Raw genomic sequence first — 26,166 nt, 5'->3', positions numbered from 1 at the left:
TGTTCCACACTGCTAACACTAAGTATTTACTTGTTTGTAGTATGGAGTAATAAACACAAACCTTCCTTCTGAATCAGTCTCTCAGCGAAATCCGTGCCAAAACTACAGTAGTTCCTGAGATTAACTGGAACGTGCAGACGAATCCGCGACAGCGGACTTTAATTTATAATATGTATAAATGCATTTTAGTGAGTTGTATGTTATTCCGACTTGTCGTATGTAAGCTACAGAAAACACGTCTGTAAATATTAACAAAAGTACGATTATTTGGGATAGCAAACAAAAATTATGTATGGACTGGGGAATTCTTGCTACGGAACACGCAGCGTATTGCCTTCAGTGTAAAATTATCGACTGAAGTAGAAGTAACGTCAGGTGTGCCTGAGAGAAGTGTGTTGGGGGCCTTGTTGTTCTTGTTGAATATTAATGGCCTGACAGATAATATTAATAGCAACCTCTGACTTTTCGCAGGTGATGCAGTTAGTTATATCGGAGTATTGCCTGAAAAAAAAAAAAAACTGCTGAAATATTTCATCAGGTCGGGATAAGATACCAGAGTGATGTAAATATTCACAACTTTCTTAAAATTTTCATAAACGTAGAATTATGCAGTCCACAAAACGAAAAAACATAGTATCCTGTGACTATAGTATCAATGAGTCACAAACTAGAATCAGTCAGCACACACGAATACCTGATGTAACAATTTGTAGCATATAACCACATAGGCTCGGTCGTAGGTAATGGCAAGTGGTTGACTTCTATTCACTGGCAGTATACTGGGAAAATGGAGTCAGTCTACAAAGGAAGCTGCTTACAAATCAGTTTTGCCTTCCATACAAGGAGGACTAACAGGGGATATCGAGCGTATCCGAAGAGGAGCGGCACGAATGGTTAGAAGTATGTTTGACTCACCGGAGATCGTCGCGGTGCTGTCGAAAAACTTAAATTGCCAGACTCTTGAACACAGAAGCAATTATCCCGCGAAAGTCTGCTTACAAAATTTCAAGGACCACTATTAAAGGAGGACTCTACTTTTAGTATAGATCCTGTAGTGGCTGTGATGGCACAGACTGATTACAGCACGCACTTACGCAGTTATCACTCCCGCGCTCCATATGCGACTGGAATATGTGGAAACATGCTAAGTACCCTCTGCCATAGCCCGCCCGGTTAGCCGAGCATTCTAACGCACGGCTTTCCGGAGTGGGAAGGAGCGCCTGGACCCGGCACGAATCCGCCCGACGGACTTGTGTCGAAGTCCGGTGAGCCGGCCAGTCTGTGGATGGTTTTTAGGCGGTTTTCCATCTGCCTTGGCGAATGAGGGCTGGTTCCCCTTACTCCGCCTCAGCTACAGTATGTCGGCGATTGCTGCGCAAACAAGTTCTCCACGTACGCGTACACCGTCATTAATCTACCACGCAAACATAACGGTTACACTCGTCTGGTGTGAAACGTTCCCTTGGGGGGGGGGGGGGGCGGGGGGGGCGAACCGCACAACAACCGTGGGTTCGGTATGGGGCGCGGCGGAGGGGTGAAGTGGACTGCAGTAGTCGTCGTGGTGAAGTGGACTGCAGCAGTCGTCGTGGGGTTGTGGACCATTGTGGCTTCGGCGGGGACGGAGCGTCTCCGTCGTTTCTAGGTCCCCGGTTAACATACAACATACATACAATCCTCTGCCATGCATGCACAGTGGTTAGCAGAGCACGTATGTAGACGCAGATTGGTTTGCGTGAAAATCGGTACATATCTTTCACTGTTATCTGTACCTCGTTTGCTTTTCCGTAGACATCGAAATGTCACCCAGTGTAAGACAGCCAGATTCTTTGTTACCTTCGCGCAGATGGAATTTGATTCCTACGTATCTAGAAAGATGAACCTGCTGATACGCTCCTATATGTGAGGATCTTCCATAAATGCTGTCGTTAATTGATGACGATGCATCCATTGTAATTTTACAGGCTCGAAAGAATGCTGCTCCCCCCAAGCTACGCGGGCTATTGGCCGCTGTCTGCTTCGTCGCTGTCGTTCGCCGGAGAATAACACGGCGTTTTGTTTGTGTGTGCTCCGCAGTCTGCATCGGCACCAACGGGCGTCTGTCGGTGCCGTCGAACCGCGAGCACCACTACCGCAACCTGCGCGAGCGGTACACCAACTGCACGTACGTGGACGGCAACCTGGAGCTGACGTGGGTGCAGGACGAGGGCATGGACCTGAGCTTCCTCAGCAGCATCCGCGAGGTCACCGGCTACGTGCTCATCTCGCATGTCGACGTGCGCCGCATCGTCCTGCCCGAGCTGCAGATCATCCGCGGCCGCTCGCTCTTCCAGGTCAACGTGCACCAGGAGCAGTTCGCCCTCATGGTCGTCCTCTCCAAGATGCACTCGCTCGAGATGCCTGCGCTCAGAGGTAAGCCTGCCCTCTCTGGCAGACATTTTCCTTACATCTCCTTTCTCACTAGGGAGCCTAAGACACGAGACTCGCCTACGGAAGGACTTTTCAAATCCCCGTCCGGTCACCCGGATTTACATCTTCCATGGTTTCCCCAAATCGCTATGGCAAATGTCAGGTTCCCCGGCAACGGCCTTGCCACAGTGGATACACCGGTTCCCGTGAGATCACCGAAGTTAAGCGCTGTTGGGCGTGGCCGGCACTTGGGTGGGTGACCATCCAGCCGCCATGCGCTGTTGCCATTTTTCGGGGTGCACTCAGCCTCGTGATGCCAATTGAGGAGCTACTCAACCGAATAGTAGCGGCTTCGGTCAAGAATACCATCATATCGCCCGGGAGAGCGGTGTGCTGACCACACGCCCCTCCTATCCGCAACCTCCTCTGAGGATGACACGGCGGTCGGATGGTCCCGGTAGGCTGCTCGTAGCCTGAAGACGGAGTGCTTTTAAATGTCAGGGTGACTCCTTTGAGAAAGGTGCTGTACATTTCCTCCCCCAATCTGAGCTTGCTGTCTGTCTCTAATTACCCTGTCCTCTTCCTTCCACTTTGCCTTTTGCTTTCCCAACTTCCCCTTTTCTTCTTTTAAGAGGTATACCTCTCACAAAAATTTTCTTTAACCTTTTGCTGTCTTCAAGTCGAACAATGTGCCCAACTGTTGTTAAGTCGAGAGATTTTATTTCCTCTGCACCTGTGTTCTCCATCACCACTATTTTTTTGTCTCCTTGTTTGTGATTTTCGAAAGTGACAACCCAGCACGTTTTCTCATCAAAAAACAAGAGGACTACCGAGCATTATTTGTTAACCGTACATGTTTTCCACGTTTCTGATGCCTGTGTTGTTATACATTGTTCACTATTCAGTCGATGCTTTTCTTTCTCTGTTTGTATGTTAGCTTTCACTTATTACTCTACTAGAGTCTGCACTCATCAGTATTACTCCTAAGTAAAGGTGTTCTAATATTAACATTAAAAAGGGAACCTCCCCCTGATGCTCCACTGAATAGAACACTGCCGATTTACTTCTATTTTTTCGGGCGCAGATTGTGTCCTGATGATTTCTCTATAACCCAGGAAATTAGCATAAGAGTGGCCGCGCGGGATTAGCCGAGCGGTCTCAGCGCTGCAGTCATGGACTGTGCGGGTTGTCCCGGCGGAGGTTCGAGTCCTCCCTCGGGCATGTGTGTGTGTGTGTGTTTGTCCTTAGGATAATTTAGGTTAAGCAGTGTGTAAGCTTAGGGACTGATGACCTTAGCAGTTAAGTCATATAAGATTTCACACACATTAGCATAAGAGAAGTAGTTGACATTAAAAGGAATTTAATTTTTCAGTGTGAAAAATTGTCTTATTGAAATATATACACGTAAAGAATATTTTAACTTAGGGACTGTATGTTCACTGGCGTAGATTTTTCTGTTTTCATAATGAATTGCCTGTTGCGACATTGTAATTCTATCAGAGACAGCAAAGGACTTGGAAGAGCAGTTGAACGGAATGGACAGTGTCTTGAAAGGAGGATATAAGATGAACATCAACAAAAGCAAAACGAGGATAATGGAATGTAGTCGAGTTAACTCGGGTGATGCTGAGGGAATTAGATTAGGAAATGAGACACTTAAAGTAGTAAAGGAGTTTTGCTATTTGGGGAGCAAAATAACTGATGAAGGTCGAAGTAGAGAGGGCCTCGGTCTTTCAGCGCTCTGTATAATTGGCCTATATAATTGATGTTAGAAGAGGGTGTAGTGAGAATAATTTGTGTGCGCGTCCCGCAGACATCCTGGCCGGTAGCGTGGGCATCATCAACAACTACAACCTGTGCCACATCCGCACGATCGTGTGGGACGAGATCATCACGGGCACCAACTGCACACTGGTGTACGAGTACAACTTCACGTCGCCGGCACGCGAGTGCACGCCATGCGACGCGAGCTGCGAGCGTGGCTGCTGGGGCGAAGGCCCGCACAACTGCCAGCGCTTCTCCAAGGTGAACTGCAGCCCGCAGTGCTTCCAGGGCCGCTGTTTCGGCACCAACCCTCGCGAGTGCTGCCACCTCTTCTGCGCCGGCGGCTGCACCGGGCCCAAGCAGAGCGACTGCCTCGTAAGTACTCGGCCCAGCCGCCGTATTAGCATTAGTAAACAGTGCGATACCGCTTCTCTAGAGGGTGGACGTACCGATGACATCAATAACAGCATAAAAAACATTATCGATTAAAATTATATGCCCAGACTCTTCAGTGTATGATCTTGGAAATATTCAATAAGCCAAAACAGGGGTCTCCAAACTACGGCCCGCGGGCCAAAACCGGCCCGCGAGGGCCGGCAAACCGGCTCGCGTTAGCTGGCCGGACATCCCCGGTAACCGGTCCCCCCCAAATATTTGAGGTGGTACCTATACTGTTATGTAGAAGGGAAAAGGAAGCGAGGAAGGGAAAGATTGCAGATACTGGATGACATGATGGACGGTACAACATACAACAGCCTTAAGAAGGAAGCAATGGATCGCAGAAAGTGGAGAGGAAAAGGACCTGCTAATATAGCAGATAACTGATGATGATGACCTATACTGCCAACAATTGAGTTTCGACGCCTATCGCGACTAATACACCGCGACATTGTCGGAGCTCTATCTTTACAAAGCGGAAGGTCATGGTTAAACTTGTGGCTATCCACAATAAACAGACGGACCATTCCCCGTGCGATAGTGAAAAAAAAAATGCCGGTTAACAGACTAGTTTGGCGAAAAAATTTTAAGTAAAAAAATTCTTTGCATTTTATTCTACTCACGAGTCTGGTGCAAGTCTTTCAAATGGACGCCACTTCGGCGACTAGCCTTAGTAATCAATCGTGGGTCGACAGAAGCGTCCGATCCCACGCGTCGGCTTTGACCCGTGACGTAAGGGTGTTGTGTGTGACGTCATGACGGCGCGGAGTTTGGTTTGAGTGTGGCTGCCTCCAGTTCTGTTTTATCTTATTTTATTTGCTTTTCTGATCTGTTCGTTCTATCTCGTGAGATTTTTTTAAAATTTAAAAACGCTTATTACTTATTTTAATTATCTGTTTCCTCCAATTTCTGTTTTAGTTTATTATATTTATCTTTCTGATCTGTTCGTTCTATCCCGTGAGATTTTTTTTAAAAAAAGACAAAAAACACTAATCAGCTACTGAAGCATCTTTATCTTCTATGGGTTGCAGGGGTTACGACCCCTGGGGAGGTGGGTGGGTATTCATGCATGGCTGTCTTCACTTACACGTTGTAGCTACGCAAGGCGTCTAAATTTGTTTATATTTAGTTTGCCCCCCCCCTCCCCCCCACCCAAAACACCCCATTTCCCGCGCTTGTCCCGTTAGTGTCATTAGGCTTCTTGTGGAAAGTGTGTGTGTGTGTTTTTGTTTCCGCCATATTTGTGACGTCATGGGTCAAAGCAGACGGGCGGGATCGGACGCTTCCGTATTTCCTCAATCGTTATGGAAGATGCTTCTTAAGCGAGGTTTCACTTTCTTTTGATTATGTTGTAAAATACATACAGAATGTGCAATGACATACTTGTTTGTCGGTGAAATTCGCCAGGATACAATACGCCAGAATATCGGTCAGGTACATCCACCAATCAAAATTATGTAATTAAATAAAAATCGTAGTTCGTTTCAGTGCTAGCTATTTCTACAACCTTAGATTTTTGCGATTTCATCTTTCCTTTAGCCTTACATTACGGCGATCATGGAGTGCATGGGTGCTTTAATCCCACTAGATAGATCTTGGCCCTTATGACTTCGTGGAGGAGTCAATGTGGCCCGCGCGCGGACTAAAAAGTTTGGAGACTCCTGAGCTAAAACATGATGACCTTCTGACCAAAAAGCTAGGTGTACTGAGAAAGAAATTAGATGAAGCGCTGATACAGAAATGTTACTACTCAATGGGGGTGGGGGGGGGGGGGGGGGTTCATGAATGATAATCTGATAAATTAAGCAGGGTGTCACGACCATATGACTTTATTCTCAAATGATAGAAAAAAATCCTAGATCAAGAAGCAGATATATGAGATAAATGAAAGTTAGTAGGTTTATTTCTACATCTGAAACATGATGTCTATTCAAATTTCACACCAGTCTCTGAGAAATCAAGTTTGCTCTAAATGTGCACTGAAACGGTAGTGAGATTGGATATAGTGAGTTGATGTTGGGCTATAAAACCTTTAAGATGACAAAGACGTCACTATCGACACCTATTTGAGTTCGAACGAGGTCATGTAATGGGGCTACAGGAATCTGGATATTCGTTCTGCGATACTGGGGAAAGACTCAGCAGGAATTTAGTCCCTGCACACTATTGCTGGCAGCAGTGGTCACGGGAAGGTACAGTCACAAAAAGATTGAGCTCTGGATGGCCACGTGGCACTATTGAGAGGGAAGACTGTCGTGTTCAGAGTACGGTAGAGCAGCACCGTACTGCATCAGCTGCAGCGATTCGAACAGCAGTTGGAACCACAGTGACACCACAAACTGTTACAAATAGGTTACTTCAAGCGCAGGTCTGCACTAGAAACCATATACCATGAATTCCACTGACCCCAAATCACCACCATTTGCAACTTCAGTGGTGTCAAGTGAGAGCTTATTGGAGGGCAGGAGGAAGTCTGTTGTGTTTCCTGACAGACGCTGGTTCTCCGTCAGTGCCAGTGATGGCCATGTGCTGGTCAGATGGAGGCCATGACAGTGCCTGCAACCGACCTGTCTGCATGCTAGACACACAGGAGCTGCAGTTGTTATCTAGGGTGCAATTTAGTTTGACAACAGGAGCACTGTCACGGTTACCTCATGCACCCTGACTGCAAATCTGTACATTGGTGTGGCGATTCGACCTGTTGTGCTGCCATCTGTGAACAGCATTTCACAAGGTGTTTTCCAGCAGGATAATGTTCTCTCACACAACACTATTGTAGCACACTCTACAGTGTGTTGACATGTTGCCCTGGCCTGCTCGATCACCTGATCTGTCTCCAATCCAGCACATATTGGACATGATCGGTTGACAACTACATTATCGCCCGTGACCAGCATTAAGTGTCCCTGCATTGTCAAAGCATCTCCAACAGGTATGGAACTCTACCTAGCATTCAACATGTTGTTCTTTGAAACAAATCTTACATCAAGTATAGGTTATTAATGTACCAGTATTTCACATTTGCAATGGCTTTTCTCAAGCCTACGTTAACCTTTGAGCTTGCGACATTAAACACTTAAATATGTTACTCAGACAAATGTATTCCTAAAATTTCAATACTCTACACTAATTATTTAATTATTTCTTGTTTTTGGGATTTTTTTTCTGTCAGTGAATGAACTTTAGTATACTGCTCAATCTCCTTTAGCTGTAAGTTTATAGAACTTAATTGTATTGCTGATTTTTGACGTATCTCCTGTATCGTAATCTTCTTATAAGTGTATGAGGTAAATAAATCATTATTCACTAAAGACTATTTTTGGTGATCTGGACTCAGAGAGAAAATTAACTGTGAAGTAATGTCATTATTTGATGCTTAGTGTAATAACTAATCATGGGTTTGCAAACATGTTACAAAAACTCTTATAGTCCTGCACCATTTGAAACAAATCTTACATCAAGTATAGGATTTCTCATAACGCTATTATATCTTTCCTTTTGTATAGGCATGCAAGAATTTTTATGACGATGGTGTGTGCACAGAAGAATGCCCGCCAATGCAAAAGTACAATCCCAGTACTTACTCGTGGGAGAAAAACCCAAATGGAAAATACGCTTATGGTGCCACTTGTGTGAAGAAATGCCCTGATCATCTCCTGAAAGATAATGGTGCTTGTGTTAGAAGCTGTCCCCCAAATAAAAAGGTGAATTGTTATTCAGCCACTACTACAAAATACAGAATGAGTATGATGTGATTTCAAGCTATAAGATTGTGTACTGGTGGATCTTCATTGAGAGGCATGAATTTTAGGACTTTTTTGATGTGTGGCTCTTCTTCTTACAGGCAGAGAATGGTGAATGTGTTTTGTGTGAGGGTCCCTGTCCAAAGAAATGTGAAGGTGAACAATCAATACATTCTGGAAACATTAGGAAATTTCAGAATTGTACTATTATTGAAGGATCAGTATCTATTCTGGATGGTACCTTCACTGGTTTTCAACAAATATTTCCAAATTACACCTTTGGTGATCGTTATAAACCTATGCACCCAAGTGAATTGGAAGTCTTTAGTACACTGCGAGAAATTACAGGATTCCTGAACATACAGGGCAGTCATCCTGATTTTGTGGACCTCTCTTACTTTAGGTATGTTATCCTAACTTTTTCATACATTTGATTCAGAACTGAACATTGTTATCCTTTAGTTCAAGTTAAATGTTAAACCACAACTGTTGGAGTAACTCGAGTACTGCTGAACAATATTGTCTTCTAACCATATAATTATATTTTTGCTTTTAACAGGAATCTGGAAGTTATTGGTGGACGAACACTGACTGAGTATTTTTCATCACTGTATATAGTAAAGTCCTCTCTTAAATCACTTGGCTTGAAGTCACTGAAGAAGGTCAATTCAGGTGCCATCTTCATCTTGGAAAATAAAGATTTGTGTTTTGCAAATGGGATTGATTGGTCAAGAGTGAAAAAATCAAGAGAACATTCTGTGGAAGTCAAGAATAACAAAAATGAGAGTGACTGTGGTAAGTAGAAAACATATAATTTGATGCAAAAAATTTTTAAATAAAAGAGTACTTGATGAAGATGTACATTGTTTCATCATATTTTGGAAAGATAAGGGTGAAAGAAGAAAAATTTAATGAATGAATTTGCTCTGTTCACTGAATGTCTTGTTATAAGAAAAGAGTATTTACCTAAAATCAGAAATAACCTTTTAGTGTTTGAGGCATATGAGAATATACTGTGTGTCAATGCAATGCAGTGTAGTGTGCTAAAAATCAAACACCTGCGTATTAACGTAGGAGCCAAAAACCTGACCATTGAAAATGCTTTAAATAAAACCAAACACACTTCTACAAATAAGGCTTTATACAGTCATAAAGAGAGAAACTTTCATTTTACTTTTAAAAAAATCGTTATGTGACTTACACACACACACACACACACACACACACACACACACACACAGAGAGAGAGAGAGAGAGAGAGAGAGAGAGAGAGAGAGAGAGAGAGAGTCCCAGTTCAAAGTTCTAACCTTCAAATACTGGTAATTGTTCTCCCACGTAATAATGAAATATAAATGTTGAAAATTGAATATTATTTTTGTCTTACAACAATTGTAGCTACACACAGCTAATAATGTATATTTACTATTATTTTTAGCACGAGAGAAGCAAGTGTGTGATGCTGAGTGTACAAGTGAAGGATGCTGGGGTCCTGGTCCAAACCAGTGTTTGTCTTGTGCACATTTTCAGCTTGATGATCTATGCCTTGAGAATTGCAGTGTGAAACCAATGTAAGTGGCATGATGGATTAATTCTGACTTATTTCTTTCCAGTATATAACCAAGAGAAACAACTGCAATTTTGTTAAGATTATTCTGCATGTGAAGTTCATTGTGCCACTGTGTATCTAAGACATAGATTTTTGGAAAACATAAAGAAAGTTTTAAAAAATTCAAATAAAATGTAGAATATTATGTTTTGACAAAGGAAGCAAAATGTACTTGCTCTTTGCTACTATAGGTGTTTAAAGTAAAAGAAATGAACGATCAAACTAATTTCTTCCTGAGAGTAAAGGAAGTTAATTTTTCTACTTACTGTATGCATTCTTTCTACATTGGCATATTATATGGAATAGTTTATCATTTACAAACAGATTTGTTTTTAATGCATTAATTGTTGGGTTTCATCTCAGGATCTGTGGTCAACAGTTGTTTAATGATTTTTCTGGCAATTCACCAGGATGGATGGGTATAATTGTCAGAGATTTACAATTGACATCTGCTAGTAAACTTGTTCCCCCCTTTTTCTTCCTTTATTCTACACACTTCTGTTTTTGAGGAAAGAGTTTGTTTTGTGGCAACAGCATTTTCCTTTTCTGAATCTGAAAGAAAGCAGAGTATGAACATAGATTGTTATCCATAATTAGCTGCTTTACTTACTTTTTTTAAGTAGTGTGATTGGGAGGAGGGATAATGGAATGTACAGAAAAATCTTAAACAAGTGACAAGATATTTAGTCTCTTACAGATTATTACATTTGTTCCCACACAAAAATTTGAAAATGGTTTTCTTTTATATGTACTAGTTTTTAAGGAAATCTTGCATTTTTGCTTCAACAGTTCATAAGTTCAACAGCTGGCAGAGGCTTAATTTTTAGAAATGTGATACTGTTACAATGGAATTGGTTACAGCTGTTCTTACAACCATATTTGAATAACGTGACAGCTCTGAATCTACACCCCCCCCCCCTCCCCCTCTTCCTCCCTCTTCCTCCCCACCCAAACACATTAAAATATGGCACCTCGTTTTTCAAAAAGCTTAGTAACAATTTGAACAACACTTGTTTTACAGGATCTATGAAGCAGGCCCAAAACTGTGCAAACGCTGCCATGATGAATGTAGGTTTACATGCCATGGGCCAGGGCCTGATCACTGTCAAGCATGCAAGAACGTACGTGATGGGCCATTCTGTGTACAGAGTTGTCCAAAGAGCAAGTACGCTGCAGATGGGGAATGCAAACCATGTCATTCAAATTGTGTTGAAGGCTGCACTGGTCCTGGGAACTATGTAGGAAAGCTTGGCTGCAATTCCTGTGAAAAAGCAGTAGTCACAGCTGACTTCACTGTGGTGAGTATAAAGCTATGTTACAAACAAATTTTACCTAGTTCTCCTTGGGCTTAGTCGTAAATCATTCTTCATTATCACTCAATAAATACAAAGGTCATAAATGTAATTCAGTATTTAGTTATTCTGATATTAATGTATTCATAACTTTTTCTAAAAAAAAAAAAAATTCATGGGAAACACTTTAGAACATGATAAGAGAGGGGAGCATACTTAGATCAGTCCAAGGAATGCATATGGACACACAAATTTTTTTCCCAGTGTTTAACGAAGTCCTCTAAGGATACTATGAGCACAATTTTGACTGTTAACATTTTCATTGTAGGGTAAATGTCTATCAAGCAATGAGTCCTGCCCAGAAGGCTTTTACCATGAATGGGTTATCTCAAACATACAGGGTAGCTCACTGGCTACTCTGGCAGGCAAAGCCATTTGCCGACACTGTCATCCACGGTGCAAGAAGTGTACGAGTTATGGCTTCCATGAACAGGTAAGTTGCTACACACAGGTGTACATCTGTGTGTGTGTGTGTGTGCGTGTGTGTGTTTCCTTTTAAAAAAGTAGTGAGAAATAGATTATGATATTAGTTTTTAAATGATTATGCATATTCGCATTTATGCTTTTAATGTCCCAAGTATCCATACAGTCTCCCAATACCATAGTATGTCTCCCACTACTAATTACTTGGCAACAGCCAACAAATCTTGGGGGTATTTTATGTTCATATCAAATAATGGTTGAGTTAAAGGTTTGTGGTACCATCAAAAGGCATTTTAAAAGTAGCAGAAGAAATACATTGCCTACACTATATAAAGTAATGGAAGCACAGACATGTGTGCATGTATGTATATGAATGTTGGATGTTTACTAAAAGACAGACTGAATGGACAGAAAGTGCAGAGATGAGATTTCTGAGACCAGGCTGCATATTACTGCATAAGAAGACAAATTAAAATACAAAGAAAGAATGACACACATTTAATGTGAATTAAGATACACTGAAATACAGGAACAAATGGAAAATAATGTAAGACAGTTTTGAAAGAAACAAGAACTTTTAAGTGACTGCAGTAGTATAAGGCAATACAAAGGAGGAAGAAGACTGGTCAGCCAAATAAAAGGGAAGACAGGGCAAAATACATGAACATAGAACAAACATGACTTGGTTTAATCATTGCCGCTGTTGTTGTTGTTGTTGTTGTTGTTGTCATAGTTCGTAGTGGTGGTGGTGGTGGTGGTGGTGGTGGTGGTGAATTCTTTGTGTTTGAAACATTATGTCACCGAAAGAGTCTCTTTCCTCACATGTAACAACAACAACAACATCATTATTGTCAATGCATTACTCTTTAAAGCTATGAACAAAGTTTCTGATGTGACGCAAATTGTGCCCTTTGGTTTCCAATTTTTAAGTAGTTCCAAAGTCACGAGGGCATCAGTAAACGGATAGCACACAAAATACAAAGCATAAGCTGTGTCAGAAAATAAGTTCTTTGTTCCGTGTGTGTACTGTTTTATGTAATGTATTATACCATGGAATTATTTTCACCTGTGCGTAAAGCCTAGAACATGGGTAGCAGAGACTGGTACACTCAAAACTCATTCATTGCAGAATGAACCTTTTACTCTGCACCAGAGTGAGTGCTGTTCTAGAACTTCCTGAGAGATTAAAAATGTTTGCTGCCCCAGGGCTTGAACCCAGAAACTTGTCTTTTCTGGGCAATGCTATTACCAGCTATAGGCAAGGCCCTGCATTAGGTCGCGACCTGACATACAGTTTCAACCTGTTTGTAAGTTTCAACTTATTCATTGCTTTCCCACGATATTACAAAGTTCAACAGTGTGCTCCACTGAGTTCACAGTTTTGGAAGCGCAACCCTTTATCCTCTTACGGGTATTTCCTGAAGTATGATTTTCGAAACAAGAAAATTTGTGATACTGTACATATGAAATCAGGCATCCAATTTATTGGATGAAGTATATTTGTACATTTTTAATACATATGACATTAGTTGTTTTCTAGGAAAATATTAACATCTCAGTGCTGTGATAAACAGTAAAAATATATTTTTCAGAGATTAAATATACTGTGTCTGTTGGTGGGAACACAGCTGTAGCCTTTAACATTTTTGTAACCACCAATTAATTTTTGTTCACAGGTGTGTCAAGAGTGCAAAGAATACAAACGTGGTGAACAATGTGAGGAAGAATGCCCTCCAGACCACTATCCGGATGATACACGGCATGTGTGTGAGCCATGTGCAAAGGAGTGCCGGGGATGCACTGGTCCCACTGCTGCTGACTGCATCCGTTGCAATGGCTACAAGCTGTACATTGTGAGTGCTGACACATTAACACTTTCTTATGATTTATTATCCAGTCAGGAAATTTTCTAAATAAATTATGGAGGTATTCTGTTTACAATAGAATGTAACTTTTGTGGAAGTTAATAATTAGGCTTATCTGATGCAACACTTAATACATGTGTTATGGACTGACAGTGATAATCAAAACTGAAAATACAGTAATTGGCCTCTGAAACAATATTTTAAAAAATGAAAAAAATTAGAAGTGATGATTCTAAAGAGTAACATAATTATGCAGTTCTGAATTTTGTGTTTCACCTCACTGAAAATCTGCCTTCTTTCCTGTTCCAGGATGAAAGTTCCACAGATAATACAACACAATTCAACTGCACAGAAACATGCCCTCCAGAACGTTCTCATAAAGTCTTTCCTGATGGACAAGATCCTTACTGTTCTTCAAACCCAGGGATCTTGTCACCTTACAAGTATGTATGATGATTTAAGAATGTTATTTTTGCACTAGTATAAAATTTAAATATAGCTAACTCAAATGTTTTTTTTTTCCGTTTTCACAGAACTCAAGCTGTGCCATGGACAACAATCATTACTGCATTTACCATTTTTGTCATTATTGTCCTAGTATTTGTGACAGTTATAGTATATGTGTGGCGAAAAAAGACAAAAGCAAAAGAAGATACAGTGAAAATGACGAGAGTTATGTTGGAGGATAATGAACCTCTCAGTCCCACAAGTGTCAAACCAAACCTTGCAAAGCTTAGAATTATAAAAGAGGCAGAGATGAGGAGAGGGGGCGTTCTTGGATATGGAGCATTTGGAACAGTTTATAAGGTACTAAATGTGCTCAGGAATTTAATATCACTTTTATTGTGATCTATAAAAATAGTGAAAATCAAACCCACACTTCAACAAAGAGTTGTTGTTTTATGAAAAACAATATATTTTGCTTCTTTGTATTTTAAAGATGTTTTAGATCTGTCCCATAGATTAAAACTGTGATTATGTCAAAATGATGCCCCCAGTGATTATCAATGTGCCTGATGCTCAAGTAAAGTGGATGAATTACAAGTTGAGAACAGTTAAGAAAGTAATTAATTAAATTGCCTATAAAACTGTTTTGCTTGCAGGGAGTATGGGTACCAGAAGGTGAAAACACAAAAATTCCTGTAGCAATAAAAGTATTGCGTGAAGGGACAGGTGCAAATACAAACAAGGATTTTCTGGAAGAAGCATACATCATGGCATCAGTTGAGCATCCAAACTTGTTGCAACTGCTTGCAGTTTGTTTAGCTCAACAAATGATGCTTGTGACACAACTGATGCCATTGGGTTGTTTGCTTGATTATGTGCGCAACAACAGGGATCGTATTGGTTCTAAACCTCTGCTGACGTGGTGCACACAGATTGCCAGAGGTTTGTATGAAAATTTTATAGAATTATGTTAATGTTTTCTTCTTTCTTTCTTTACCAATTAAGATAAAGACCCAAAATTTTCTACATGTTCTTTCATTAGATCTGTACTTGCACATTATCGCTTTTGTGAGGGATCACTATGAAAGATTTGAGAAAGTTTAAGGATCCACATATTCTCCATCTGTTTGATTTTACCAGTGCATCCTCTCAAACTACATTGAGAATTACTTGTAACATCTCTCATTGGCAATATAAGTGTTGTGGTTGACTGCATAAATGATAAGTAACTGATAAAGTTTTGATGATAGAAGCGGAATTTACCTTCTAATTTTTTTGATTACTTGCTTCAGAGGAACCACAAGAAACTTAATTTAGGGAAGGACTGTGCTAATCAGAATTACAATTAAAGACATGTCACATGTCACAAGGATGTGCTGACACAAAAAATTCATCAGGTGTCTTGTGAAGTCATTAAGAGGTGCCATGTGCTATGGTTACACCATTTCTGTCAGAGCCTGTTCTGTTCCACTTGAAGCTTCTAAAAAATATGCTAACACAGAAGTCAGGAGATTGATACACAAGTAGTTTCTGCATTTGTGAAGCCACTCGTATTTGAAAGTAACCTTAAAACAGTGCACAGTGTAAGAAAAACCCATTTTATTTTTATGGCATAAAATGAAAGTTATGTCAGTTTTGAAATGAGTTCCCTTTGCACTAAAATGTCATTAACATTTCAAAATTAAATAATTACCAGTTGCTGAAACAGGAATTGAAATTGGAATAGTTTTTGTGTGAAAAGTTTCTACATTTTTTCCTGTCTTCTGCATTTCCTTTCCATTTTCAGTTGTCATATTTTGCAGCGGTTAAATTTACACTGTTCTACACTTAACATTTATTATTAGTTCTGACACTCGAGATAAGGGCCAATGATCTGACAAATAGAATATCGTCTTTCATGATCATGTTATAATTGATAGTTTAGAGATTTAAAGCACTGTACTTCACATGTGTGTTTTTTTTATATGAATAGTAGTACATACCATCTCCTCAATGGCTCTTGTCAGTAGTGGAACATGTGATGGTTCTACTGAAGTCAGTGTTAAGGATATGGTGACAGACACGGGCTACAAAAATTACTGACAAACCTCCACCAAAATACAATTTACATTTAAGGATAGTACCCTGGGAATAGAAATTAATTCAGTGATATATGCTTTATTTAAATGCACTTATAAGTGCAGATGTTGGCATCTTCTCCCAATTTTTATGTAGGATTTCATTTTATTAGTATTTGAGACAACAGCATTTATAAAACAGAGGAGACAATAAGGACATTTGTCAGTATATGTTATGATGTGAAATACCATTTTTATATAATTAACTGTCACAAATTCAAATTACAGGTATGGCTTACTTAGAAGAGAAACGTCTTGTTCATCGTGATTTGGCAGCAAGGAATGTTCTAGTACAGAATCCAAACTGCGTAAAGATTACAGATTTTGGTCTTGCTAAGCTGCTGAGGATCAATGAAGATGAATACAAAGCAGCTGGAGGAAAGATGCCCATTAAATGGTTGGCACTTGAATGCATCCAACACAGAATATTCACGCATAAGAGTGATGTTTGGGCATTTGGTAGGTACTCAGCATGTCTGCACATATAACAATTTAGCAATAATAATAATAATAATGATGATGATGATGATGATGATAAATTTGATATTAATAATACTGTTTCTATTGATGCATTGTCCTAAAAACTGGCGAATCATTCTTCTTTCCATTTCTCACGTTTTCTTACCAACACTTGTCAAAAAATGAATGATGATTAATATTTAAAAAGATCATGTGCTGCTTGTAGTTCCAATATGTATCTCATCACAGGTCACTGTTTCAACTTTTGACAAGATTTCATACCTTCATGAAGAATCATATTGGTTTAAAAAGTATTTGGTGCTGGCACTTGTCTTATGTTGATCTTTTGCAGTAATCATGTAGTAACAAAATTTCAAATATAGCTTCTGTCATTGTATATCTACTTTGTAGAAAGTCATTAGTACAATTATTATTATTATTATTATTATTATCATCTTTTTAAACGCCAAGGAGTACCTAAAAAGAATACATAAAAGTGGAATCTTATTGTAAACACGATAAAGACTACTAGAAATTAAGAACTGGACACTCAATAACAGTGTTGGTATTCTGTTATTTCCATATGCTGGTCTATGCACGTAGTAGTACTTATGTAACATCACTGCTAATGCACTAATTATAATATTGCTGGAAATGACTATAATAATAATAATAATAATAATAATAACAACTTGAATGCCATCGTTGTAGACAGAGAACTCCACAATGAACCCAGATCCAAAAAATTACTGTAATGTTCTGTTTATAATGTTAGAAGGAACCAGAGACTTCTAACACTCCATGTGTTTTGCAGGTGTGACTGTGTGGGAGCTGTTAACATATGGTGGGCGTCCTTACGAAAATATAGCTGCACGTGATGTGCCGGAGTTACTGGAAAAGGGTGAGCGACTTCCTCAGCCGCCCATATGCACCATTGAGGTGTACATGAGCATGATCCGTTGCTGGCTTCTGGATGCTGACAGCAGGCCATCATTCAAGGAATTAGCAGAAGAATTTGCCAACATGGCAAGAGATCCTGGTCGTTTTCTTGTCATTCCTGGTGACAGATTTATGAAACTGCCATCATATTCAGTTCAGCAGGTGAGCTATGATAACTGAACATGCTTTTAATGAAATGAAAGGGTGGGGGTAGTAAACTATTGCTTACTGGTATAATAAACTATGGTACCATCATAGCTTTCTTAAGGTTCAATATGCAGTTTTATCAGTCATTCTTAGTATTATATTTCTTCTTCATCTAACAAACAATTTTCTAGATGCATCAGCTTATCCATAATCAATAGATAGACAATAATGTACCAAATTTACCCAATTATAAGACAAGGTTTTTTCACAAATTTATGAATGAAGTGTACAGCATCATCTTCCATTCATAGATTGATCTGTTGCTGCTGAATTCAATGATTTTTTGTGCATGTAATAGATTAATATAGGGGTTGTCTTACATTTACGGATGCAGCTAAGGCAATTGAGGTCATATGCAGATTCATTTTGAAGAGTTCAGAAGGGTTGGATGGGAAACAGTAACACCAGGCTGAGAACTAGGATGAACGTGGAGATGGGAGTGATGAGTGGGAAGCAGATTTTGCATTGTTGCTAACCACTGGAATATACATCGTGTACCTTGGATTTTTATGAACGTCTGCCATATTTAAATTGTAAATTGCAAATTGCCACAATGCATTTGTAGTTGGAATTGGAATGACTTTAAAATTGGACAAACATTCAACAATAGTATAAATTTCTGCAGGAGATTGTAAAAGCCTACATGGGGCCAGTGGCGTACTTACACCTTCTGTGCAGCAATATTATCAACACTCACCGTGAGAGATGATGGGAATGAAGCGGGGTGCGTCAGCTGCCAGTTCTAAACAGCCAGTGAGAGAGCCATGGACAGACAACATGGTTGTAAGAAAAAACGAAGGACTACTGTCACATTCTCATGTCAATACATATCTGAAATCTGCTTTGTATTCGGGGATGTGGGACCTATGTTCCTGTGTCCCACCATAACCACAGCCTGGAAATTGCAACATACTCTGAACAAACACTCAAACAAAGATTATACATTTTATTGAGGGCATTGAGAACTCACACCAAATTAAGCTTTCCTATTAGGTCTGACCCTGACCTTCACCTCAGAAATAAAAAGAAATTCAAAGAAATGCTCAACTATTTGTGATAACCAAGATGATAAATTTCACTGTTGCTCACATATAGAAACACATTGCCTCTTTTCTCACCTGTCATTAGGTGACATCATCATCTTAGTTAATGATACCTGTGGCGGTGGTGGTGGTGGTGGTGGTGGCAGTGGCAGTGATTAAAAATAGTGAAACCACAGAATGACTGGTTTAGAACGTAAGCAAAAAGAGAATGAAATGGTATAAGTTTAGAATAGGTATATTGTTAACTTTTTTAGGCAGCTACTTTACGCTAGCCTTAAAGAGGATCGGGCATAATCTGGAAGGATTATATAGTAGCTAATGCTATTTCTAAATAAATATCGAATTTTATGTGCTTAAAACAATTTCTATTTATTGAGATTTTCATTCAAGAATTTGGAAATCCTTTTTCATTTATTATAATTAGATGCAAGGTTTTTTCCTCAGTTATTCTGATCATAATTTTATAAAGCTTCTGTTTCTGTTTCCTCCCATATTAAAACTAATTTGTTTTGTATTCTGACAGGATGACAAGCACCTACCTGCCACTACAGAAAGCCCAGAGCCGGCATCATCAGTAGGTGATGCAGAAGAATATCCAGTTGCAGGGTCCATGGGTGTTTCCAATGTAGCTCCTCATTCTCACAGTCGTGGGCCTGGGGATGCGAAGTGCTGGACGCCAGAGTCTCCTACACCACAAAACAGACACAACTGGGATCGAGAGCTTGTGCGGTGCTACGGTCAAAATGTGGCAGGCGCTCACATTCCCACTGTACAGTGTCAGCCCAGCACTGCGAACAACGGAATCCCAGGTGGGAGCAGTGGCAGCAACTCGACATCTACCGACTCCTCTAGATACTGTAGTGACCCACTCAAGATGCTTGGTACACGGGGTAAGAACAACTGCGTACCACTAACAATCTTGCGCAAACTATTTCCATGTTCTCCTTTCGTAGCAATGCAGTTTTGCTATATGTTTCACTAGCACACACTCCACAAAGCTGAAAATAACATTGTCTCTCTTGTCTCAAGTGCAAGGAAATTGTGACTATTGTGGTCTATCAGTCTAATCTTCAGTTAGTAATGTGTACATTATGGAATGTACAGTAACAAAGCATTGTGATACTATTACACAGTACAGCATCTCGCTTACCCACTTCACAAGCAATTTTCAGAATGTGTTACTTCAAAAACAGAAAATCTGTAAATAAATAAAAAAACTGTAACAATGCATTGATACAACATTAGTATACTGAAGAATATACAGATCAGTGCTATAGCTTGTAAGTATTTATTAACTGTATGCTTCACTTTAGAGCACTGATACCTTATTTCCTCGATCGTCTACAATACAAACTAGCCTACAACAGTATTAACATGATTACTACATATAGCTTGCTTCTGACAACCGCACACACTCCGATGCTCACACTGCGGTAGGTAGAGGCTGACTGGCCACTGGAGAGGGCAATCTTCCGGCGTTGGTCATTCGCGACATTGCTGACTGGTTAGTGTGGAGTGACCAGTGAGCTGGGGTCACTACAAGCTTCCATTAGACCTTGTCAGAAGAGTGAGAAATTTAGAATTACAATAGGACTCAGGCAAGTTGAGCGTATATTACCTAAACTCTTTGGAGCAGTCTTGAGGGAATCCTTCACATCTTTAAAGAGTAGAAATGAAGAAATAAAATTTATTTTCGTGTATCGCACTTGAACCACCACTTTTTTGTAGATGAAAATTGATGGAGCAAATTTGAATGTAACTTGAAAATAAACTACAGGAAGATAAAGCATAACCAACATGCTGACAGACAAAAATAGTTCAAATTAACATTTATGGAGTCATGGAAACAGCTCACGAGTTTTTATGTGTAGAGAATATGATGACAAGAAATGGGTGGACAACAAAAGAAATAAACTAGAGAGTAAAAACTGGCCTAGAGTGGATTTGGCTTCAGTCAGTGATTTAGTTTCTATTCTTATACTGCTTAGTATGTTCAGTCCACATCAGCAAAAAAATGAGGTTCTGTTGTGAACTATTGCTGCCAACCTTACTTTCATAGCAGCAGCACAAAAATTTTCAACAATGAATGAAGAAAAAACCATGCATTCCATTTACTCATGTGATGAAATATACTTTTGATAAGGAAGCAAATTACAGTTTCATCCTGAGAACATTATGCAATCAGATGTTCTCCGAAATTCATGATTTACTACAAGGCTGGATGAAATCTTCAGGGTGTCTCCCCTAAGACTAGTCAGAACATTTTGTCTGGTGTTTTGGCAGATATTTGCAGTTTCATTTTTGCAGTGTGTAGATGGAGCCAGCTCAAGCAAATAATGCTCATAACATCTTTCGTACAACACCCAGTGTTGATGAAAAGCATGGGTTTGTTTCCTGATATGAGCAAAATCATTTTGGAAGTGGAATTTTACATTCCTATTTGATTGAGCAGTCTCAAATAAGTCTATTCATTTTATTGATCTGTTTTAAAAGGGAGAGTAAAGCACAAAGAATAATTGGTACTCCAGCAGCAACTGAACAGCAACTGGTGGTGCTGTTGCTGCAGGAGTAGAGGTTGTTCTTTGTGTTTTACTGATGAAACAGATATTGCACTAGACTATTTTGGGTCCACTCAATTGAATGGGCACATAAAATTCCACTTTAAAAATAATTTCACTCATAATGGGAAACAAACCAACACTTTACATTGACAATGGGCATCACAGGAAGGACATGAGCAGTGTTTGTTGGGCTGTCTCCAGCTATACACTGCAAAACAAAATTTCAAATATTTGCCAGAACATCAGAGGCAGTGTTCCTCATGGCTCATACTAGAGACTCCCTGTATAATTTTAATCTCTGATTTCAAATGTATCATGTGATCTATTTCATTCCTTTGCAGAGTGTGATGGGCTACAGGATGACTATGATCAGAACAAGAGGGAGGCACAAGTTGGCGGCATGAAGCTTGATCTACCTCTTGATGATGACGACTATCTGATGCCATCTCCACAACAGAATCAGGGTGCAACTAATTATGTTGACCTCATAAGTGACTCTAAAATGTCAACAGGTAGGGATCCACTGTTTTCTACATAAGTTAGTAAGCTATACAATGTCTAACATCTTATCTGACAAGTAAAATAATGTTTCAGTTGTATTAAACATGTTACCTGTGACAATCTGTCATGTAACTGAAAAAACAGCATAAATGAAAATCATCATAATGATTTTACTGTAATATTAGGAGCTGAAAATACATAAAATATTTGAAATGTGAAATTCCTAATTAAAATTTGATCTACCCCTTACACTTAACCAGAAGCACATAATACTCAAAACTGGTACTTATTGTTATCCATTATAAAATGTACTGTTATATTAAAAGTTTAAACATTTATTTAGTCAAAAACAAAATATAGGGTGTATCTGCTGACTGACTATTTCTTTTCCTCTGCTCTAATACAAAATACTGTACAACTTGAAGGTTCCTCCTGCTGGAGTATGAACCCATAAATAAAAGGATATGTCCTTTCCATAGGTGTTGAAAATTACTTTATCTCATGTCAGGGGATGGAACAATAATAGTAAAGTCGGTGGTTGCACCTGCTGTAACTTGTTGCTTACACCTAGTCACACATGCTTATACTTACACTTATTACCTTGCTTCAATAGTGAATTATGATATGTAAGGAGGCCACATAATTTTTTGTGCTGTTATTCTTAGCTGCTTCATATGCAATATATTTCCTTTAATTGACACGTGCATTAGGACTCTGCAGGATTCTGTTGCCTTCCATGGTTGCATAGACTTAGAAAATGAATACTAAATATTTTGCATGATACGGAAATCTCAAAGTAGCTGTTTGTTAGACCTCTCGGCATACAGTGTAAAATATTTGCAATGCCTAAATAAAATATATCTTAGGAATAACAACAATGTTAGAAATAGGATAGATAGTTACTCACAATAATGAAGACCCACTGAGTTGCAGACAGACCCAATGAAAAGACTATTGCGCATGTAGCTATGGGCCAAAGCCTTCCTCACCAAAGAAAACATACACACAGGCAAGTCCCCCCCCCCCCCTCCCTCAATACCCCGCTGCCCTTCCCCCTTCCCCACCTCACTCCAGATTGCTATTAACATGACAGTCACATTCCAGTCAGAGCTGTCAGTGGTGACGGCTGAGTGGTGTGCGGCGAGGTGTGCTTGTCGGTGTGAATGTGTGTATATTTTCTTTGCTGTGGAAGACTTTTGCTGATAGCTACATATGCTACAGTCATTTCATTGTTCCTGTCTGTAACTCAACAGATCATTTTTACAGTGCTTGACAATCTGTCCTGATCCTAATGCTGTTATTCCAACTTGGAGTCTCCTTTGTTTGACATATGTTGGAAAAAAAATAATTAATCTGCAGCTTTAAACCATGAAGGAAAAATTTCATAAGCAAAACTATAGGCCACACTTTAAAACACACATAAAAGTTTTTAAATGTACATAATTTGCAATAGCAAATCAGTGAATGACACAGTATTTTAAATTTTCTTTCATTCTCACAAAGAGCCTATTTTGGTTACTAGAAGAACTGTTTTATATGTGCTATACATAATAAAATAACTGTTTGTCATCTTTGTTCTAGATTCGACTGATTTGTGCAATGGCGGATTTGCAACAACATACCCAAATTTCATTGCAAAAACAAGTGTTGACAACCCTGAGTACCACATAGTGAATGATGCAGCAACAGGAGCACCAAACACACTAGGTATACCAGATACTGGAACTACAGGTCCTCGACCAAATCCTCAGCGGCCGTTTGTCCTACAGCAAAAGTCATCTGAGGAAGAATCAGATCACGAATACTACAATGACTTTGACCGACTGCAGCAGTGTGAACTTCAACCTCTGAAGCCTGCACGACGCAATGAGACGACTGTCTGACGGTCACCGTCCCTCCCAGACCCTCAGGGAACACTGGTCTGAGGAGGGGCGGGCAGTGTCGTGAAGACCAGTTGTGTCACTCCTCCCGCAACACAGAGTGGCTCCCAGTTGCTGTGCCAATTTTCTGAAGAAAGATAGTGTGGACTGTGCATGTGCCTTGTTATTTGATGTGTGAATGAGTCTATTTTGAGAAGAAGAAACTTAAATATTCTGACAATTATAAAACATGTAAGTGGGTGCGAAGACAAATTCCAAATCTCAGATTGATTAATATAGAAAGTGGAAACAATAACATATTACATTCCTTTGCAGTTGTACAAATCTTCACAGTCAAAGAATCATCGTTTAGGAAGTGTGTTGAGTACAAAATGAAACAGTAAAGAAATTCCAGTGTTCTAGTGAACCAAAAAGTTTTGCAATCAAAAATTACCTTTACTATTTACTCCATTTTGTGTGTGAACTTTTACTTTAGAAGAATGTGCAGTGAATTTTCTAAGAAATCTCATCTGTTGCATTAATGCAAAAGATCTGTAGATATTGGCTATGTTAGCTATTACTGAATTCCAAAGCTGTGGGAAGAGTGTCAAACAAGAACACACAAATGACATTTCATACACAGAGCAACAGAAATACAGATCAACTTCTTGTAGTTGAAAGACTCTGAGCTCCCCTCCCGTCCCCACTTCATGTGGTACTCAATCTGTGATACCTTGTTTTTAAGAAGATTTTATATTTTATTTCTCTTTCATTTTATATTGTCAGCCTAACGCAAATGTGTATCTTACTATGGATACAGATTGGCAATGAATGGGAGAAAACTTGTAAATTTTATGGTTTATTTTGTATATGTAAAATGAAATTTGTATAATACACAGAAATCTATAATTTGTATATTAATTAAAAAAGAAGTTAATATGAAATATATAGTTTTCGAGTATATATAGTATATGAAGTGAAGTGTGCCATTTAAGGTGTGTATGTGTACAATCGATGTTGTTGTATGTGAAAAATGTATTCTTGTAATAAGTTGTACAATATTTGTGTAAAATTGTTAAGGTTGCAGTGCCTTTTGAAACTGTAAAACACAAGTAAAATATTTAATAGGTGTAGTGTACTTCAGCAGGAGGATCTCAGTTTCGTTTTATCACAGATTAAGGAGGAAAAGGAAAAGAAAAAAAAGATTTTTTGGAACAAAAGCAATCAAAATGCAAAGAAAATAACTGCTGCTAGCAGACTATGTGGATCTGTAAATGTAAACGCAATAGTGTCTTCAGGTCATGTGAATGCAGTTCAACATTCTGTAATAGATAATTTCAGCTGTAAACATTTTGGTAGTATGACATTTCTGTGTGTTTTTTTATTTTTTACTGAAAATTATTTGTGTTGTAAATACAAAGTCACCTGCCACAAATTTGGGATAAAATGAATATTGAAAGTTTTAAAGTGTATGGAGAAATAAAGTGTCCTATTTTTAAAATAGTATTTTTACTGCCCAAATAGCTCACACATCCCTTTAAACTCCACAAGGTAAAATGTAAGCAGCATCGATAAACCAGCAAAATCATTCATTTGAGATGAGATATCCTGTATTCAAAAAAGTTAATTAAATCTTAGCAGGCTGTTTGATAGATTGAACATGTAAGTTAAATTGAAACTGTTATTTCAACCTGGACTTGAACTGCAACAGGCAGTTATTACAGTGTGAAGTACAATTCTGTCAATTCCAATTTCATAGCTTTTCAGACGAAAGCTTCATTGTATCCTATGATGAGAATTTTAAACAGCTAACTGTTCTGTGACACATTAGTAACTGAGTTCAAAATGCTTATTTCCAATTTTAGGAGATTTATGACCAGACAGCAAGAAAAGTTTTTGTACAATGATATTTACTTAGGGAACATTAGTGTTTATGATTAAGAGATTAATACTTGGAAATCACTGGTGACTGACAGTTTAGTGACAGTTACTTTGTACCCACTATCTGTTGGAATAGTGCTTGCAGATAACAGTACTTAATGAATGAAACAGATACATTTTCATGTATCCACCTACCCTCTAAATCCTGAACGCAAAAGATTTTTGTACTGTAAGAGTTCAAAATAAAAGTAAAATGCTATGTTTGTGGCAGATATGACAGTGATAAGGGAACAGTGGCAATTATATTTAAAACATTAATGGTAGCAACTGATACAGGGGCACTGACAGGTTAGTGGAGGAGGGGGGGGGGGGGGGGGAGGAGTATGGGGCAGTGGGGACAGCTGCCCCTAATGAGAATTCACTAAGGTGTCAGCGCATGAACCCTGCAATCGAACACTGAGCACTCAGCATGTCGCATTTCTGACGTCATAGCATGGAAAAAAATACATCTGGAGTCTTTCCAAATATTTAGAGCAATATCTAGCATGTCAGATA

The 26,166-nt window shown here is 39.2% G+C and overlaps 1 protein-coding gene and 1 pseudogene across 1 annotated transcript; both read left to right on the top strand.

Moving 5' to 3' along the window:
* The first annotated feature begins 2,077 nt into the window (after window positions 1-2,077).
* Window positions 2,078-25,231, top strand: LOC124612399 (epidermal growth factor receptor). Its single transcript, XM_047140580.1, has 17 exons — window positions 2,078-2,409; window positions 4,220-4,545; window positions 8,115-8,312; window positions 8,453-8,754; window positions 8,911-9,146; window positions 9,787-9,919; window positions 10,979-11,255; window positions 11,578-11,742; window positions 13,409-13,585; window positions 13,907-14,040; window positions 14,131-14,404; window positions 14,701-14,986; window positions 16,390-16,620; window positions 17,435-17,721; window positions 19,333-19,618; window positions 21,712-21,882; window positions 23,453-25,231. The coding sequence occupies exons 1-17, from the start codon at window positions 2,208-2,210 to the stop codon at window positions 23,752-23,754; spliced, it is 3,987 nt and encodes a 1,328-aa protein (XP_046996536.1). The 5' UTR covers window positions 2,078-2,207; the 3' UTR covers window positions 23,755-25,231.
* On the top strand, window positions 2,577-2,693 carry LOC124614459 (annotated as a pseudogene).
* Window positions 25,232-26,166: the final 935 nt, after the last annotated feature.

Source organism: Schistocerca americana, chromosome 4 (genome assembly GCF_021461395.2).
Source record: "Schistocerca americana isolate TAMUIC-IGC-003095 chromosome 4, iqSchAmer2.1, whole genome shotgun sequence".
NCBI classification, from domain to species: Eukaryota; Metazoa; Arthropoda; class Insecta; order Orthoptera; family Acrididae; genus Schistocerca; species Schistocerca americana.
This window is presented reverse-complemented; position numbering and strand designations above follow the sequence as displayed.